Below are 20,826 nucleotides of genomic sequence, written 5' to 3' on the forward strand. Positions count from 1 at the left end.
AAATAGGTAACAATAAAAACAATTGGATTAAATTAAATTAAAGCAACTAATAAAGTAGTCTCCGCAAAAGTATAACGTGAGCACTCGCGGGGTGTCGTGACCACCCCACGCAAACTTTGACACGTCCTCACGTTGCGAGACGCGCGGACTCGTAACTAGACAAATTATTATTCATTTTTGCGTTCAAAAATGTGTGGGGTGCTGACAGCACCCCGCGCGACTGATGGCGGGTTAAAATCCATTTCCAAATTTTGTTTTTGAATAGTTTTATTTGTATAATATTGTACTCATATTATAATTATTTTTTTTAATATTTCGCTACCGGCTTCGACACATCAGCACAACTAGCGTGTGCGTGGTTTATTTATGACTAGCGTTTTTTAAACTAACTTCAACTTATTCAAGTACCGAAGTACCTAATTAGATTTTGTTAGGGAGGGGCAGTGCGGGTGGAGGATTGGAGGGGGAATGGGAGCGGGAGGAGTTAAAATAAGGAAACGTGGTTATCAATTATTGTGATTTAAATGTGCTATTATTTTGTTGACTATGTTAATTTTAGATTTTGTGTGTTAATTCAGTTAATTGTATAGGTACCTACCTACATTATAAAAAATAAAATTTTCAAAACAAAATGTATAGAAATTGTTACATAGTTAATGCCAAAGAAATACAAAAAAAATAGCCCTCACAGGACGCCTGGCAGATGTAAAACATCGATATTGATTTGTATTCAAGGAACTGAAAATGAAAGTAAACAAGTATTTATATTTTTATAATAATAAAACAATTATTTAATTAATATTATTAAATTATACACAGCGAAATATATTACAAATAAAAAATTCATCGCCATTTAGAATAGATCCATTGCCAATTTTAGTGAGAATAGGAGCAAATATAACGCACAGAGTTTTGGCGGCCGGTCGGAAAAAATCGACGAGTCACGAGGCCGACCAAATGAAGCGTCGTCCCGCCTTGCCTCTTGCCTTTGGTCGTCGGTTTTACTCTCCTATGCGCGCCAAGAGATGTTTCTCATCAAAAATATAATAAATTCTCTAATATTCTCTCATTTTAAAGACTTCAAAATTCAACGTGGAATCAGAAACAATACCTAGTCTAATAAAAATTAATAGATACCATTACCTACCGTCGAAAGGTATCACCTTGTGAAAGACACCATTCAAAATCGAAACGTTGCTTTAAATGGCTTTAGACGTGTTTGGTGACCAAATCTATACAGAACCTTACCAACATAAATAAGACATGCCGTAGACCCACTAGCTCCGGACAGTTGGGAGCATTTAGTACTCTTGTGCCGAACAGATATAGTAAAATTAAGAAATGATTTCTGTGTCTTTATAATGTGTTTTTCCTTTTATTCCAGTCCCTGAAAAAACTGAGCCACGCCAACGTCATCAAATTGAAAGAAGTGATCAGAGAAAACGATGTGTTGTATTTCGTTTTTGAATACATGAAGGAAAACCTTTATCAGCTGATAAAAGACAGAGAAAGACATTTTCCCGAACCGGTTGTGCGAAATATGATTTATCAGGTAATACAATTCATATATCATATCTAATATCATTGTTAAATTGCTTTCAACTTTGAGAGAATTGATAGGAAGATTCATACTTACGTTTTTGTTGTTTAGAACATACCAATTTAGAACCTTAATGTTGTATTTTTTTTAGCATGACTATACTAGTTATGCTAAAAAACGGCTACTGCCGTGATGTCACTTTGTCTTGTTTTATATATTGTGATGGAGTAATGTTGTATGGGAATCACAACAAAGCTTTCATGAATAAAATAACGGAATAAGTCGTCATTTCAAAATACCTACCCACGTATTATTGATGAAATCAGTTAGGAAAGAAAGGCAAAAAAGGAAAATTTCAGAAATGTCGTCATTTATATTTATAGTATCCAATAACTTTGATTGTACATTGATACATTAGTATACACATTAGAGGGACCTTGAAAAGTTCTTAGGTTCTGTAGGTGTAGGCTATGAGGCAGGGCCGGATTTACTCTTGATTAGAGAAGCTGTCAATACGATTTTTTGTTTAGAACATACCAATTATATATGATCACCTCGGCTCTGCCTAATTATTATAACAGATTCAAAAAACACATCAGTTAAATTCAGTTTTACGAATTTACGTGCAGACACATATTGATTTATTGATATTAAGGCGAAGCTTAATGCTAAATCACTATTTTTATACGGGACGGCACTGTAGTCGCCGGCCGCACAGACGATGTAGCGGGAATGGCCGGCTGGCCGCTTCGACGCCTAGGAAGAAAAGTCGGGAAAAAGGAAGGAAAATGTAAGAAAAGGGAGAAATGGGGAAAACTATGAGGAAAGGGGAAAAATGTGGGAAAAATTAGGAAAAATCTAAAGGGAGAAATGGGGAAAATGTGGGAGATTATGGGTGAGAGGTATAAGGCAGGGGGGAGGAAGGTAGGGGGGAACCTGCGCCCTGACAAAGGACGTTTCGACTATTGCAAAATGTTTCTTCTTGATGAGCACCAGGGAGCCGGGAGAAAGAAGAAGGCCAGGTTGAAGTGAAGGTCCCAGGGCAGAGAAGAGGCTTGAAGAGGCAGTCAGGGGCAGTCCAGGAGAGATGTTGTCGAGGCGATGGTTTCTGGATCTCTGCCGAATTGTGCAATTTGTCCGCCTTTTAAAGGGCCAACGGGCCCTGCTCTCCCTTTGTTTGCGAGAAATTCCAAGAATTATTTAAAGTTCCCGGAATCTTCACAGGGATGAACGCGCCGTCGTTGGGCAACGCGCTAGCGGACGAAATTGCCTGGGTCCCCTGACTGTCTCTTCATTCCCCTTGCCCGGGTCATATTTTATTTTTAGATATTGCACAAATTTACATATAGATATTTAAAGGGAAGCTTTGCATAATATTCAATTTTGTGCAAACGGCGAGTTTTGTAAAGGAAACTGCGCCTGCACAATTTCAAACTTCATGCAAGTCATCCATGTTTTGTACAAATTTAGGTATTTTAATTTATAAGAGGGTATTTGGGGTGTCAAGCCTTTGTTTTTTGTCTATAATGATGACTGCTTGACCCCGTGGTTTTATTTATTAATCAATTTTGCAGATAAGATTTACAGATTTTTTATACAAGTTTAGAAAGAATTTGTTGCATAAATTCGAAGATGCGCAGAGGTAAGTTTGTAAAGGAACTACCTCTGCGTAAATTCAAATTTATGCAAATTAATTTGAAGTCGGTCGAGGTACAACGTCCGGTACAATTTTGATTAATCTTAATAACGAATTGGTGTACATTATGAATACCAAAAAATATGCTATAGATAAATTGAAGTTTTTCCTATCGTTTCGCTCGAGTATAATACAAATAAGAAAATAAATTACTCAATTAAAAATATAAATGTAAACTACTAAAAAAATGTTTTTTTCATAAGAAATGAATGAACGCGTAAAGGAAACAACTTTTAAAAATACAGTATTATAGCTAAGATTATCTGTGACAGTTTCATTTGATCAACTTTTTTGCTTTCTTATAAAATTATTTACAAAATAAATAAAAACCAGTTTGTGCTTGAAATCGAATTTTCTAGATTCTGTTTGTCAAGCGATTTTAATGCCTATTACTTACAATTTAAGGTATACCAAGAATTTACACATTTTTGGCTTGTAGCTTCCTCTTAAGAAGTTTAGTGGCAAAACCAGATTTGATAATTAATTTATATATGTGGATATTTTTATTATTTAATTTTACTACTGGAGAATGTTAAATAAAGTTACCTCAAAAAGTTTAAACATTCTGATAATGTTAAAATACGAAATTAATCAATAGTTATTTACATTCTTTACACATTTCATTTCGTTATTTATCTCGTAAGGTTTCTGATTTTTTTGTATGTCAGTAGCGGGACGTGTTTGCGTACTAGTGCATGAAATAATTAACATTTTCTATAATGAGTGGCTTTAGGTAAGTTTGTACATAAAATAATAAGCGGCTAGCATAGCTATACAATTTGAATGTAAATTTCTACCATATTTTATGTATATGATTGTCTTATTCTTACGGGGAATGGAAAACATCCATTGTCTCAGCAATATGTATCGTTATTTCCACGTTTCCTTTAGCGATAAGATTTTTTTGCGGAGTAGGTATTATTTTGAAAACACTCATATCATATAAAAAAATATTCTGAGAATAAAAATATCAATTGTACTTTGCATAAAAAATCTTGTCTTGTAATCATAAGTTTATCTCTAGGTATTTGTTCATTCAAATATTTTGGTAACATTAAAAACAAATCCCAAAAGCTTTATCTATTTCGATTTTAAAAAACCGATATCGCTAATTTACAATATCCCTTTCGACTCCTGGGTCCCGGACAGGTTAATGAAATGGTTTATCTGTTCAAAAATGAATTTAGACGAATGAACATGTTTGATCAATTCTACCCGAAGTGAGATAAAATCGGCTTTACTTCTGGCACACTGACACGCTCATAACACACATCTAACGGTGTATTTCTTCAGCCTGCATATACTTGAAGCCTTTTGAATTGGAGTACTTTGTAAATTTGCTCTTGACTGACGCTTTTTCAGTTCGTATAATGTCGATTTATTATTCTCATAAAATAATGAATACGTTTTGCTCTTGATTACGTGTGCACATATCATAATATTACTATGCAGACTTACTTGTATGTGTGTGTATTCATTGGTTCCGACCATTTTTGATGCATACGGAATTACTTTCACAATTGACATACTTTTTGTTTTATAAGATTGGAACACGTTTATTGATATTGTCTGTAATAGTATCTGGCTCGTTGGTCTAGGGGTATGATTTCCGCTTAGGGTGCGGGAGGTCCCGGGTTCAAATCCCGGACGAGCCCAAATTTTTTTTATAGGACATAATTTTTATTAATATGTTTAGATTATTTATGAATCCGGTACTGTTTTCAGTAATAACTACAAACCTATAGTCAAATCTAAATAAATAAACATGTGTGTTTATTCTATGGTCGAAATGAATTTTATTTGCGTTGTATGTAGCTTACTAGATTTAATAAAAAATCTGTGATTTTGTCGATTTGTTTTGATAATGATTACGTATCTATTTTAGATTTCCGTTGTTGAATAAAACATTTGATGGGGTGATTACATGTTTAGAAAAGAGATTAGGTTTTTTTTTTTGGAGTAATATATAAATATTGTACAATTTGGATATTACCCCCTAGAAAGTGAGTAAAAATTAAAGGATTGATTTTTAAGAATTTATAGCGTAACATGCAGAAAATATAAGATTTTTCATAAATCCGCAGAACCCAGAAAACACAACAAGACTTCAAAATATTTAAAAAAAAAATTTACACAAGTTTTTGAATGGCAAATACAGTAATTGTAGAATAGTCACGAATAGTCTATTGTGACGTGTGACCACGGCTGGAAACTTGACTTCATCTATTATGTTCAACTTCATCTCGACATTTGGAAGCATATTGAAAAGTATGAACCTTCTTTCAAAAAAGTTGATCAAGTTTTTTTGTTAAAAATCTTGTCATTCAATAAAAATATAACAACTAAAGTTGAAACGTCTGAACCACTATTACCTACACATTCAAACCTAATAATGCCATACATTATACAATACCTATTACGATACCTAGTAACATACCTAATACCATGCCTAATACAATACCTAATACCATATCTAATAGGGTTCCAAGATAACTCAACACAATGATAATTAAATACGCATTTAAAAAGTGATATAAAGTCATTAAAAGCGATGAAAAAGAAACTAACCTGTAACCTAGTTTTTGTTTCATCACTTTTCATGACTTAAAATCACTTTTTAAAGGTGTGTTGAATTTTCATTGTGTTGAGTTGTCCGGTTACCATCTAAGAGCATACCTAAAACTACATACAAATAACTACTAATACAACTTTTGGGCAAAAAAGCTTCTTATATCATAGTATTAAACTCTATAATAAAATACCACTCACACTCAAAAACCTCAACACTTTAACATTTAAATCTCAAATAAAAAGTTGGATACAACATAGGGAGATCTGAAATAGAAAATTTACTGAGATCAAACACAGACTAAAACAGAATCAACTGAACTATACCAAAAAACACTATCTTACTTATTTTAAAATTATTTAAAAAAAAAAATTATACTACATGATATATGTTCATAATTAAATTCATATGTAACTTTGATGTAATATTAATTTTCCTATAATTAAATTATACATAATATGTAAATGAAATCCTCAGCACGGGAGATGCCAGTGAGGATATCATTACTTATTATTATTACATTATTATTATATCTAATAGGTACTATGCACCTATTATGGTATTTTGTTAGATCATTGATTTTTGTTCCTCATGACTGCATTGTAATCTATAACGGTTTGTACAGGTTTTACAGGGACTGGCCTTCATGCACCGCAATGGGTTCTTCCACAGGGACATGAAACCGGAGAACCTGCTCTGTATGGGACCCGAGCTGGTGAAGATAGCCGACTTCGGGCTTGCCAGGGAGGTGCGCTCCAGGCCCCCGTACACCGACTATGTCTCCACTAGATGGTAATTATAATAAACTAACCACCGTGGTAAATTGACTACGTCTCCACTAGATAGTAATTACTGTAATCAAACAGCTCTCGTGTCTCCACCCTCCTACTCAGCATCGTTGATCGATAAAACCCTATATTAATACGATTTTGACGAAACCCGTCTTGTATATGTATCTTGTCAATATTTGCGAGCACGATGAGAAGATGATTCTAACAGTCGGTAGATAAAGGCTGCCACTTTTAGTGCAGCCTCCAAGGTGTTTGGTTAACTGTCAGTGTACACAAATTTTTGAATAATGTTGTTCGTTACACAGAATAACTAGCACATTAATAAATGGAGGTCAGCTGACGAAGCTCTTAGAATTGAAAGAAATCATATACACAATCCATAGACTTCATTAATTCATCTAGATGCGATCAATTGATTCCGTTTTAGCTAGGGAAAACAAAATTGATAGTTATGTCATGACTAAAGACTTTACTAATTAACTCTCGTTTTAGTGTCAAAAAGTACATGCAGAATGCCAATATATATTAAAGTTGATATTGCAATTCGACACTGTCAATTTATTAGTATTTTTAATTTGTATGTATTCAATATAAAACCAATCCATAAATATAAAAACAATCCATAAACAGATTGTATAATGATTTCTTATTTATTTCGTGTCAATATCGGTTGGGCTATCGACATAAGTTTCAATGATCCTATATTACTATGTTATCAATTTGATCGTGCTAGACCCCCTGGTGACAAATACAATCATCTAGCTGTCGCGGTACACCGACTATGTCTCCACCGGTGACCGGATAAATCATCACAATGATAATTCATCACATCTCTAAAAAGTTATATAAAGTCATGGAAAGACATGAAACAAAAAATTTATTAACTGGGTTAAGTAGGTTAGGTTAGGTTAGGTTAAAAAAAATAAAAATTTCATCGTTTCTAATGACTTCATATCACTTTTTAAAAGTGTGTTGAATTGTCACTGTGTTGAGTTATCATGAAACCGTCTCCCTCCACCAGATGGTAAATATATTCAATTAGCTGTTGTATACCTGGCGTTGCTCAGGGTTATGGATGGCTTGATCGGAGTAAAGTTAATGTAATTCACCTTTTAACCGACAGGATGAAGAGTTCTCCTTTTTACTGCCAATTTCCACAGAAACTATTGCATTCTGACGGCAGAAAAAGGGACCAATCAATAAAAAACACTTTTTATTTTTTCATTTTATTTTATTTCAGTACATACAATCTGGCATGATGCCCAAAAAGTTACAAACACTGATGTTTTAATACAAAGTAATAACAAAAATAGTAACAAAAATTATTATTTAAGTGTGCAAAAGTAAATGGCAAATGGCAAAGAATGGGTTAAATGGCTATCCAAATTTATATACCTATGAGATATGTTACCAATCATCCTTTTGTTATGACTTATATATGTATACTGAACACTCCTGAAGTTTAGCGTCACTCCCGTACCATAGACGTGTGGTAGATCTCAATAACTTCAGGGAGTCTGGCATGAACGCCAAAATTATCAATATTGACACAATAAGGAATGTCAATAAAAATAAAATTGTTATTTTTATTGACACAATAAAAATAACAATTTTATCAACAATATTGGTGACTGGTGACGTTGCTAACTCGTCCACTTGACAGTTTACAAAGACATTAGGACATATTAGGACATTAATATATTAAGCAGCTCCAGGCTGCTAGCGATATTGATAAACTAACATTGACAGCTCAGTTTGTCATATCCATTCTGCTTATTTGTCAATATGACCATGTTGGCCGCTATTTCGCTAAATAGATGGAATATTATACAATGTTAACATTTCAGATATCGTGCTCCCTAAATTTTACTTCATTCAACTTCCTACAGCAGTCCCATAGATATGTGGACAGTTGGGTGCATCATGGCCTAACTGTACACCTTCAGGCCGCTGTTCCCTGGCAATAGTGAAATAAATGGAATAATTTGCAATGTTAATATTTCAGGTATCGTGCTCCCGAAGTGTTACTTCATTCAACTACATACAGCAGTCCCATAGATATGTGGGCAGTTGGGTGCATCATGGCCGAACTGTACACCTTTAGGCCACTGTTCCCTGGCAATAGTGAAATTGATGAAATATTCAAGATCTGCTCAATTTGTGGTACCCCTGATAGGGTAAGCTTATTTCTTTTAAATTACAGAAAAAAAAACATTTTTTTAACACCTGTGAAAATCAAAGGATTTTATAATTGTTGGACTTGTGAATGTCATCGCCTTTCTAAAACAAATATTGTCAATTTTCTTTAAAAAGTAATTGCATTTTTTGTTGGACAAATTAGAGCAGCGGCTCCTAATCTTTTACCACCTACTTTTTTTTACCTACTTTATAGTTTGTCTGATATGACTTAAGCTCTAGAGAAATTAGTATGTTTAATTATGTTTTTTTTTTTATTTTTTTTTTATTTAATATTTGAAAAAGAATATTTTTACATAGATAAGTATACAGGATAAAAAAAAGATATAAAACAATAGAAATTAAAGTAGCCTTTCCTCACCATAAAGAGACAATGCTCTTGTGTTTGGTGAGGGAATTCTAGTTCAATTATGTACATGTTAGTATTAAGCAGAGATGTGCTTTATTTCAAATAAATCCATTTCAAATGGAAATGCAAAATGCAAAATGGGTATTTTCCATTTTGCATTTTAAATGCTTTTCTAAAAACCATTTTGCATTTTGCATTTTAAATGCTTTTCTCAATGCATTTCCATTTTAAATGCTTTTTTGCAACATTCTTCCTACTATCTCCACTCATCTGTTTTTCATAAGCCCCAAATATCAGTCGGTCCTCAACCTCGCTATGAGAGATAATTTACATTTGTCAAGTTGCTCCCTGGTAGAAGCCCTGGCAATTGAGTGATACCATTACAAAAAATACTGATTCAAATAGGTACTGAACTTGGGGCCATGACGCTGTAATATTAAATGTTAGATTAGATAGTAGTTTCTATGTTTTTACGTTGGCAACATTAATCCCGCGCAAATTTTTTGTGGTTTCATAATCTGTAGTCGTGGTGTTTATGGATTTACCATCATGTAATATGTTTGTTTTACATTGATGTCCATTATTAAATGACAAAATTGTTTAAAAATTCTATAATTATTTTAATTGTTTGACCTGAGAAACCATTTTGTATTTTCAATGCATTTTGAAAATAGGTATTTTGCATTTTGCATTTCAAATGCTTTTCTAAAAACCATTTTGCATTTTCAAATGGAAAAGTTTTGACCCATTTCCATTTTGCATTTCAAATGGTTTTGGGTACCCATTTTGCACATCTCTGGTATTAAGGTAAATAATTTATAAAGAAACAACACAAGATTTAAACAATATTACTTCTAGATGTAAGTAGTAAACGTATTTTGGACTTATAATAGTTTAAGGTAATTTTTTAATTTTAGGTGAAATTCCTGAATATTTTCGATATTTTTTAAATTTAATGGAAGGTTATTAAAATAAATTATGCCTAGATAAAGATAGGTATTTTGAATGAGCTTAGTGTTAAATTTTGGGATTTTAATAGTGTTCTGGTATCTTGCTGATGTATTGAATTGCAAGTTATGAGTATTTGACTGCATTTCTTTGTAAATTTTAAGTATTGAATATTTTTGATACATTTTGTCTACTGTAGGTACTTTGAAAATTGTAAAAGGAATTTCGGTAGAAAATTTTGATGGTTTTTTCAAAATTACTTTGATTACCAATCTTTGAACTACTTTAAGTGGGTTCAAAAATTTATTATATGTTCCTCCCCAACCAATAATACCATATTGTAATATAGATTGAATAATCGCATAGTACACTCTTTTTAGGTTTTCCAGTCTAAGAATATCTCTAAGTCTTATAAATATATAAATACATTTCCTAATCCGTTTGACGAGTTCACAAATGTGTGTTTTCCGTTTAAAATATTGATCTATATATACACCAAGATATTTGATTTTGGATGTTGGACTAAGGATAGGACAAGTTTGATTGCAGTTAGTTTTGCCACATTTGTGTTGGTGTATTATAATGTTTAAATCTGGTTCTGATTTAAATTTATTGATTGAAAATGGGATAAATTTTGTTTTTTCTGTTTTTTAGGGAGAGAAGATTTTTATCGAACCAAATTTTCAGTATATTAATATCAGCATTTGCCAAGTTATTAACAGTATTCCAATCCGTACCTTCGATTATTATGACAGTGTCATCAGCATACGATATTATTTTCCCGTTTAGTTTTTGTATGAATATGTCATTAACATAGATGATAAACAGTAACGGACCCAGAACTGTACCTTGCGGTATGCCGAATTGACTCGTTTTTGGCAAGCTAAACACATTGTTAAATTTTACGTCTTGAGGTCGTTTGGAAAGGTAACTTTTTACCCATTCTAGAGCTGTACCATTTAATCCAATGTTTCTTAATTTACTTATAAGTTTGTCATGTGATATGCTATCAAATGCTTTTTTGAGATCTATGAAAATTCCAAGGCATTTTAATGATTTATCTAAAGAATTATATACTAGGCTACTCAATTTTGCAATTGCATCCTGTGTTCTTCTCCCTTCCATAAAACCGAACTGGTTTTCATTAATTATACCATTGCATTTTATAAATTGGCTCATTCTTTTTTTAACTATTTTTTCAAAAATTTTTGCTTTATTTGAGATGACTGATATGGGTCGGTAATTGTTTACTTCTTCTGGATTACCTGATTTAAATATTGGAGTAATGGTAGTTTGTTTGTAAACTGATGGGAATACTCCGCTTTGAAAACTTGTATTTATTATATGCATTAATGGTTTGGAAATTAGTTTTTTAATGTTTTTTAAAATATCTACTGTAATTGCATCAAAGCCCGGAGCAGAACCTCCTTTCATATCAGTTATAATAGAAACTATTTCGTCCTCTGTGGTGATTTCAAATGTTGCCATTTTTTTTTCAGCATCAATATTACAGTCTGGAGATGTTATATTTGGGTCAATATGTATAAGATTGGCTAGATTTTTCCCTACGTTTGCAAAATAGGTGTTAAATAATATATTTGCAGCTTTTGATGGGTTTTCTTTACAACATGTTTTCGAGTTATCATGATTAATAGCACTGATTTCATTATTCCTGTTTTTTTTTTTGTCAATTATTAACTTTTATTATTTGGTTGTTGAGTAGTCAATTTGTATAGAGCTTGCTTATGTCGTACAGATACTATTAAACCGTGAGTAATCCATGGTTTTATAGGTTTGAATTTAGATAGTTTGGATTTGGGTATTATATTATTTGATGAGTCATTTATGTATTTGGAATTTTTTTCTTCAAATATTTTACAACAAACATTGACATCATTACATTGAAATAATTCTATCCAATTTTCCGATTCTAATTTATTTTTTAATGTATCCATATCGAGTACTTTTTTTGAGGTATTATTTTGTTTTAATGATGGCAATATTGGATTACTAAATTTATGGATAAACATACATGAGTAATGATCAGTAATATTAGTATGAATGACAGCTGATTTTATATTGTGGATATCAGGAATATTTGTAAAAATATGATCTAAACATGCAGGTCGTTGACCTGGAAAGTAAAGGTGTAAACCACCGGACTTCCTTTTCTAACCAAGATAGCTATTAAAAACATTGTCATTATTGTTTATATGTAATACTTTTTCCAAAACCACACCACCAACCACTCTGGGATTCAGGATCACAGAGGCCTATCTACAATAACATAGTTGTGAGATGAATGCAAAAAAAGATTGGAATCACAGACATAGGAATTAATAGACGAGAAGATAATGGCGAGGGGTAAAATCAACTGTTGAAGAACGAAGGGAGTGAAGCTGACTGTGTTTCGTCCATAAATCAATCTGACAGTAAATAGGCATCTCGCATTATAATATCACCATTTACTTCTTAAAAGTAAAATCTGCTTTTGAATGAATAGACATTTTTACATGGGAGCGCAAATTACTCGCCACGTTATGAACAAATTTGCGAAGTCCAAATTCGGCAAAAAAATTCGGTTCTATTTTCAGAGTTGAATATTTCGTTTAAGTATTTAGTTAAGACACTTTTATAAATGTTCATAATTTACTTCCCAGCAACCAACCAGCTTTGTGTTTCGCGTCCAGACGTTTCTCGATGTGATAGTAACAACTGATTCATATTATACGATGTGAATATGCTTAAAATAAAGTAAAATAATGCTTATATATGGAATGTAATACGACAATTGGGTTTATTCTCTTTTTCACATCTATTTTTACAAGTTTTCATAGTACAAGTCAACATTTTGCCGTGTTATTTCGTAAAATGAACCGATGATGCCTCGACCATAGTTCGCACAAGAATGATGATGTCACGTTTTCAAATTTCACTTGAGGCCATACGCGAGCACAGCCGGCTCCAATGGAACCGGTATGGGGAGTGGGGATAATACGCTTTTAATCACTTAGGGCAGGTCTACTAATATTCATATGTCTATGATTGGAATTCTCATATGCCCAACTATATATCTTAAACGGCTGTTTGTACGAGATAAGGCTTTGTGTCACTATTAAATATGATTACGGCACTACCGAAACCAAGCATAACTCAAAACACCAGTTTTTGTAGTTAGGCCCTTGTGATCCTAAGCCCCCGCATTGGCAGTACGTTTTAGTGGCTAAACTAAGTGGTCTGTACGCAGTTTCAGTATGTTGCTGGTATTATTTCGGTCTGGTTATAAAATACATGTATGTTATTCCAGAATGACTGGCCAGAGGGATATCAGCTCGCCAATGCAATGAACTTTAAATTCCCAATGTTTTCCAAAGTTCCACTAGAGAACATTGTGAACGGGGCGGGCTCTGAGGGAATGAAACTGTTAGAAGATATGCTCATGTGGAACCCAAGCAAAAGGCCAACAGCACAGCAGGCCTTGAGGTATAAAGATATTGACAATCAAATTAGACCGAGATTTATTTTGAAAATCGTCTATTTTCAGAATCATTTTCGTCTTCTTAATAATACAGTTGGATAATTTGACTAATTTCATGAAGCCTTCAACACTGATGAAATGTCCTCCTTTACTTAATTATATGCATATTTCTTTTCAGGTATCCATATTTTCAACTAGGCGCAAAACTGGGAAACTCCACTACGTCAATTCATCCTATGCACAGATCAATCAAGGCATCAGTTCACAACAGCAGCGAGAACATTAACAATGGCGTCATCGGCAACAAAATCATCATCAGCAATAAACTGGTCAACATTACAAACCTATCAACAACAGAGAAGATGAACCCTGGCAATAACGAGATGGGCAACAGTGCAGTTGTCCGGCAAGCGGGAGATTACCAAGGAAATGCTGCCATCAACTCGGCCATGCGTCAGGGGAAGGGAATGCATTCTTCGTCCAAAGTTCAGACTGTCCAAGTTGTGCCACCTACAATTGTATCAAATTATTTACCAACGCAGCGTGGTCGGTGAGTTTAAACTTTAGGTTGTTTGTTTTTAACTAATATTTTCAGCTGTCTTGTAGGGTCCATCATCGAGGTATATACCAACCTAATTTTTTTTGAATATTTTTATTATATCTACAGAAATTTGGGAGGCCGGTATGGATACCTCCGCCCCTGGAACCATTTATTGGTTAAACATGAAGGGTTTTATTCAAACATCCGACACTTCTGGAAACATTGACCCCCCAGATTCCTACCCATACGTCATACCTTTTTCCTTTCCAGAACTCCTCTTCTTCCTTTCTCTAAAAGACCCTCCACACAGCATCCCCAAAGATGACATAGGCCCTGAGGAATTTTTTTTTCTCAGGGTCTCCTATGTGGAGCTAATGTAAAAAATAAAAATCTTTAAAAAAAATTCTACCGCTTTTATTGATTTTGGCAAGCTCAATCATATGTCAAGTGTTCAATCCTCTTCTAGCTAAGTGATCTATCGTTGCACAAGCAACATTTGACCACATCTGAATATCAAGGTATTGTTCATCATTCCAATTCCCATTTTTCTTTCTTTAAGTTTCCAAACAAACAAAAATGCTGTAATGTTCTACTAAATAATAAAACAAAGCCACATAGATAACAAGCAAGATGTCTAAATAAAGCAAAAATGGACAAATTTTCTATGGAATTGTTAAATATTGTTTTACCAAAACAGTTATGTGATGGATTCTAAAGTTCTTTGATGTTATTTAAAACTGATTTGATATTATTTCTCTTGTAGTAATCCAGGACATCCTCAAGGACTTGTCAACGGTTATGCAATGCCCCCGCCACTTAGGAAACAGTCGGTGATCAGAGTTGATGCGGCAACTGAGAAAAATTCAGACGACGAATTTGCTGACATTTTAGGGTTAGTTTTAAAACGATGGACATATTGATGACGAAAACAAAATACTATTTGTACAGTTAGAAATATGCTGCCTTAAAAAAATAATAAAAAAAGTGTTTGTAGAATGTGTTTGTTGGGTAATTTATTTGTGTAATTTCAGCGGTAAGATAACAAATGATAATGTTAACTCAAAAGAGAAAGATTGGTTGGGTGGAACAGGGTTTGATATTGATGACATCTTAAAACCTCTCAAGTCTAACGCCAGGCAGCAGTACCTCGGCAACTCCAGATATGTGGCCGGGCAACCGTCAGCTCAAAACAGGTAACTATATTTTAGTCTTTTTTTTTAATAAAGAAACAAACGGTATTTATGCACACCGATAATAATTATTATTAATATTTGTAACATGGAAACGTTTGTCTTTCAACTCAACGGAATCAAAAGAAAGATACTATAGAACTGTGTTGAGTGACGGAAGAACACGTTATAGCTCCCTTATATATGTTAGCATCATCAAATATAAATTAATATGAATCAAAATCAATCGATGATTTACTCTATCTTTTTGACCATCGAAATATTTCGATTTTTTTTATTTTTATATTAACTCCACACAGGAGGCCCTGAAGAAAATAATTTCCCTCAGGGCCTATGTCATCTTTGGGGATGCTGTGTGGAGGGTCTTTTTGTGGAGAGGAAGGAGTGAACATGGGTCTTGAAGAGTCCCATGTTGTAGGAGGGAGGAAACACAGAGGCCGGCAGTTCGTTCCACAGCCGAGCTGTTGAACTTAAGAACGAATCGTAGAAGCGACCCGTTCTCATGTGACAAATGTCAACTGTGTACAAATGTTTGGCGTGTATCCCGACTACGCACCGGTGCCGAAGGGATCAATGACGCTAGTTCCTCAGAGCATCTTCCATTGTAATACCGATAGAACAAGGACAGCATAACTACCTGACGCCTGTGCTCTAAAGATTGCAGTCCGTTTGTTAAGATTGGGGAATCTATCCAGCCTATCTAGCCCGTTTTTGCACAGAGTCAAGGGTTTTTTTCAGGTATTTAGGGGCTCCGGACCAGAGATGGCTGCCAAATTCGACAGTAGGGCGCACTTGCGATTTGTACAGGGTCAGCAGTTGTATACTATTAAAGTATCTGTGGGCCCTGTACAGTACGCCCAGCTTCTGAGAGGCCAGCTTTACTCTGGCTTCGATGGAGCCCCAGTACCTGAGCTGGTCACTTATAGTTACACCAAGCATATCAATGGAAGGCCTGTTCGGAAGATTGCTTCCGTTGAAGGAGACTAGATTATCATTTGGATCCCTTTTAGACGTAATCAGACAGGATTGGGTCTTTGAAACATTAAATTCAACGAGATTATTTTTACCCCAGGAGGAAATACTCTCGAGATAACCGTCCATTCTCTGCTTCAAAGCCCTCCGAGCCGTTGGAGTTTGTGTTCCCTTTGGGGGCTTGTCAAACAAAAAGCCACCATGAACTGTACTGTCATCCGCGTAACAATGAATCGGTGCACATGTCAAAAGGTCATTGATGTGCAACAAAAACAAAGTCGGAGACAGAACCGAACCCTGTGGGACGCCAGCATTTATAGAGTGTGAGGAAGAGGTTTTAGAGGTTTCATTGTCATGGACTAATCGATTCTGTCAAAAATCATCACACAGTCCGAGACAACCGTTTTGAAACGTCATCGAACAAGGAATCGATTCTTTCAAAAATCATCACAGTCCGAGACAGTCGTTTTGAAATATCATCGAACAAGGAATCGATTCTGTCAAAATTCATTCGAAACCACAGCCATCACGTCATTGGTCAGAATCCATCGTTATTAAAGCAGTCACGTCATTGGTCAGAATGAATCAATATAAAAGCAGTTATGTTATTTATTGGTCAGAATTCATCCATTCCCAAATCCGAGATATGTCACAAATATTATTCTTTGGTATTTGTCGAATGTTGTAATGTTAGGTATTATATATTAGCTGTTTAATTACGACTAATTATCTACCAACCGAAGAAGCTATACCTAAGTATGACAGTGAAGTTGAAGAACAATTTATTCATTTTTTTAGGTTACGATTTACAAGGCCAGTACATTTAGTATGTGTAAAAAATGGCATTCTGACTTATAATAAGGTGGGATGGTTAGTAATAATAATTAATTGATTTTCAGATGCAAGATCAATAATGTCCTATTTTTTAATATTACTACTCTAGCTCACGAAAAGTCTAGAACCGCCTCTGATCAAAATCACCTCTTTATAAAGCGGGAGTCAGGCGGTTCATTTTTCGTTTCATATCTGATTTTCATTTTGCCTCTTTCACTCGAAGTGAAACGTCTGAACACAAAATGAAAGAAAAGTGCCTAATGAATTTATTAGTGAACCGATCCGTCGATGTTGAATTTCGGCATTCGGCATCTTTCACTCGCGCTCGGAATAAAAGAAAAATGAAACATCTGAACACGGAATGAACGCTCCTTCATTTCTCTCAGTACAATTTTCAGTTTTATTCGTGCAGGAATACCAAGGCCACAACTTCGTTCGACCACATCATAGTGGGAAAGGATGGATGAATATTCATTTCTATATCATTCTGTATGTTCCGTGTGAACGTTCACTCGAGTGAACAATCACCTGAGTGAACAGTCTGATACCCGCTTAACTATTGTTTGTGTTTTAACCTGTTTATTGGTACATACAACATCTTTAACTTACCACTTATTTTTTTTAGATACTTTGGTGACACCCCAAGCAAAAGACACAGAAATGTATCTGAAATGACATCCGTAAATAATATACTAAAGAGTTCAAATAATGTGGCAACCGTATTTCCCAGAAAAAATCAAAATATGGGAGATTGGAGTTTATGGCCGTCTAAAAATGTAAGCATTTTCATATAATTTCTCTTAGAAACCATTGAAATAGATTTCTCACTAGAAAACATATTATAAACTATGTTAATTTATTTATAGGAGAAAGAAAAATCTGTCGCTGAACAGTATCTCAGTACTTCAAGATATTACGCTGGTCAAAAATTGGATACCTCACTTTTTGGTCAGATTCGGAAGGAAACTGGTAATTTTTAAAATTATTAACACTATTGCCACAGACAATGAATGTATTTATTAACCTTTGGAACACCAGACCTTTTTCAAGGGACTATATGCGTGAAATCATAAATTAACTCTAAAGTGTTTCAAGGGCAAGCGATCATTCAGCAGCTGTAACAACAGCTTTTAACATTCTTACAACAGTTTTATAAAATCACCCTGTTGCAAAACCACCATGCATAATTATTATAGAAAACGTTGCTAAAAATGGCATTAGCCATGTCTAGAAGCCAGATCTAAATATTCCAGTACTTCCCAACCTTTCTTTCTCCCATCTTCTTCCCTTCCCCACTTCCTTCAACTTCACTCATAGTTCCATCGGCTCTATGGGCAGTAGGGATTGTTTTTAATATTCTCTTAACATTCCACTGATCTTAAAAATATGTATGCAAAACATATGTGCCACATCTCCTGGAATATGCTTTCCAAATTTAATATGGAGTCCATATTTTATAAAGGATATAGATCTAGTAGAGGGTGCAGAGACAATATATAAAAATACCCAGAGCTTTGAAAGACCGGCAACATGAAGATAGACTCAAGGAACTAAAACTACCAACATTAAAAGAAAAAGAGAAAGGGCTTAATTGAGACTTTAAAAAAATTATCTGGACATAATAGTTGTTCTGTTCAAGAAATATTCACCAACACAAATATAAATCTTCATGGGCACTTAAAACGATCAAAACATCTTAATCCTAGGAAACACTTCCTTACAAAAAGAGTAGTGGAAGCATGGAACAAACTTCCACATCGATGCTACAAATATAAATCAATAACAATATAAATCAAAGGATTAACTAATTGAATTCATTTTAATCAACTCAATTATTTTAGAACTTATTGTGAAATCAGACATGAGCGTATTATCAGAATGCTTAGTACGGTCAAATTTAATCATTTTTTACATCTGTAGACCAGGAGAAAAAATTTCAATTTGTAACAATTTCTGGCAAACAAGTAGGATTATAGTTTTCAACACATTAAAAATGTGTTAATTATTTATTATTATTAATTCCAGGATACATCATTGGAGAGGACGACCAATCAACAATCAAGAATTCATCTTTTCTAAATCGTACTGATTGGGCATCAAAATATTTGAAATGAACAAGTGACACTCTCGAGGCAAGGCAGATAAATCTACCCTCATTGATAACTGAATTTAAAATTTTAGTCAAATCTGTACATTCTTAATTGCTTCAATAGCTTATTATAAATAGCTGATTAATTAATCAGGTCTGATGTTCGCGCTATTGTGAGAAAACCGTGGCGGCGTGTTGTTTAGTCATCTTTACCTTTCCAACTCAATCTATCCCATCACGCGGTACTTTTTGTTTTAATGTATATGTGTCATCTGCGTACGGGGATAGCCGCCGATGGATCATATATGCGACAGCCGCGTAGATAAGGTTAAGTTAGGAATAGATGGGCTGCTAAAACAGACGTTATTCGAAATACGCAGACTGCTGTGTTGTTTTGTAATATATTTTTATTTGTAAACCATGCAGGCACTGCTTGAAGCTGCCGATATCGACTGCTTAAGCAGTCCGTGTATTCATTGCCTTACATAAAAATTACCAAAGGTGTTATAATAAAAAGTAAAATATATAATATGAAAGGCGCCAAAATTAGCATTATTCCAGGTGCCATTTGACTCAGGGCCATAGCTGTTGGTGTGGTGTTGCCGTTGTTTTTTTTCGATACATTAAACAATAAATCTTTGAACACTCAATGATCTACGCCCACGTACCTGTTTACACAATACATGATATTTGTAAAAAATTATACTGAAATAATAGTGTATAGTATTCATTTCGTTTGCATGCATGCTTAACTCTGTTTTAACCAAAATGAGGGTAACACTATGTTGTCTCGAGCCTTGAATCACCGCTACCCCAAACTGACTTAACTTTTATGATAATGTAAATAATAGTTATTGTTGTCGTTCGGAATTTCATTTATTTATTTACCAAACAGTAATATTGTACCTACTATGTTTTACATACACAAAAAATATATATTTTGATAAACAAAGTGGAAATTAGGCTTTTTTTATTTATTTACTTATAACCAAATATTAACATTGGCGCCTCGGGAGACAGAGCTAATATATAAGGGTTCTTGAATAAAGAAACTCCGGTGAAAAATATTATCCATTTAACAGATTGACAAACGCTGAATTCTGAATATATAAGTTTTATTAAATTATACACAGTATTATTATTATGCAGCGCTTGTTGGTTCCAAAATGCGACAATGAGGAAATATGGAAGAGTTTTTCAAATTCTCCACAAGTTCCTTTACCTTCAAAATGAAACAAAATTCTATTGATACTAGCATTTATTTTTTATTATACAGGTTTTTTTTTTTTTATTTGATGCGAAAGAATACGATATATAGTACGTTCTCACAATTATTGTAAATATTATTTTTCAATATTGTTAAATAATCAAGGAGTGCCAAGAATCCCTGCATGTTATGGTACCTACCTAAATGATTGAAGAAAGTTTTATAAACCTACCTGCTTGAAAGAAAGTTTCAAAGAAGAATTGTATTGATTCTATTCTGAGAAAAAAAGAAGACTTTTGATATGAACTGTCGACGGGCTAGGACAAAGTCGTCTGGATAGAAACCGCTTAAGACCGGCTATGGCTCGGAGAAATGGTGAGAGTTTAGCTGAAAAACGAATTGTTCTCGTACCAAAAGAGTTTATAC

At 34.0% G+C, this 20,826-nt stretch overlaps 1 protein-coding gene and 1 non-coding gene across 2 annotated transcripts in view; both read left to right on the forward strand.

The window, feature by feature from the left end:
* Positions 1–20,142, forward strand: part of LOC149422328 (uncharacterized) — a 54,649-nt gene extending 34,507 nt beyond the window's left edge. Inside the window, exons 3-12 of the mRNA XM_089633728.1 lie at positions 1,385–1,552; positions 6,431–6,597; positions 8,602–8,773; positions 13,397–13,572; positions 13,746–14,117; positions 14,872–15,000; positions 15,140–15,301; positions 17,730–17,880; positions 17,971–18,073; positions 19,130–20,142. Coding sequence (XP_089489854.1) covers positions 1,385–1,552; positions 6,431–6,597; positions 8,602–8,773; positions 13,397–13,572; positions 13,746–14,117; positions 14,872–15,000; positions 15,140–15,301; positions 17,730–17,880; positions 17,971–18,073; positions 19,130–19,218 — 1,689 coding nt within the window. The 3' untranslated portion in view covers positions 19,219–20,142. The remainder of the gene's footprint in view (positions 1–1,384; positions 1,553–6,430; positions 6,598–8,601; positions 8,774–13,396; positions 13,573–13,745; positions 14,118–14,871; positions 15,001–15,139; positions 15,302–17,729; positions 17,881–17,970; positions 18,074–19,129) is intronic.
* Positions 4,820–4,891, forward strand: TRNAP-AGG (transfer RNA proline (anticodon AGG)). The gene has a single exon. It is a non-coding gene; the product is annotated as a tRNA-Pro (tRNA).
* Positions 20,143–20,826: the final 684 nt, after the last annotated feature.

Source organism: Hesperophylax consimilis, chromosome 7 (assembly GCF_061612785.1).
Source record: "Hesperophylax consimilis isolate HC1 chromosome 7, BYU_Hcon_1.0, whole genome shotgun sequence".
Classification (NCBI taxonomy): domain Eukaryota; kingdom Metazoa; phylum Arthropoda; class Insecta; order Trichoptera; family Limnephilidae; genus Hesperophylax; species Hesperophylax consimilis.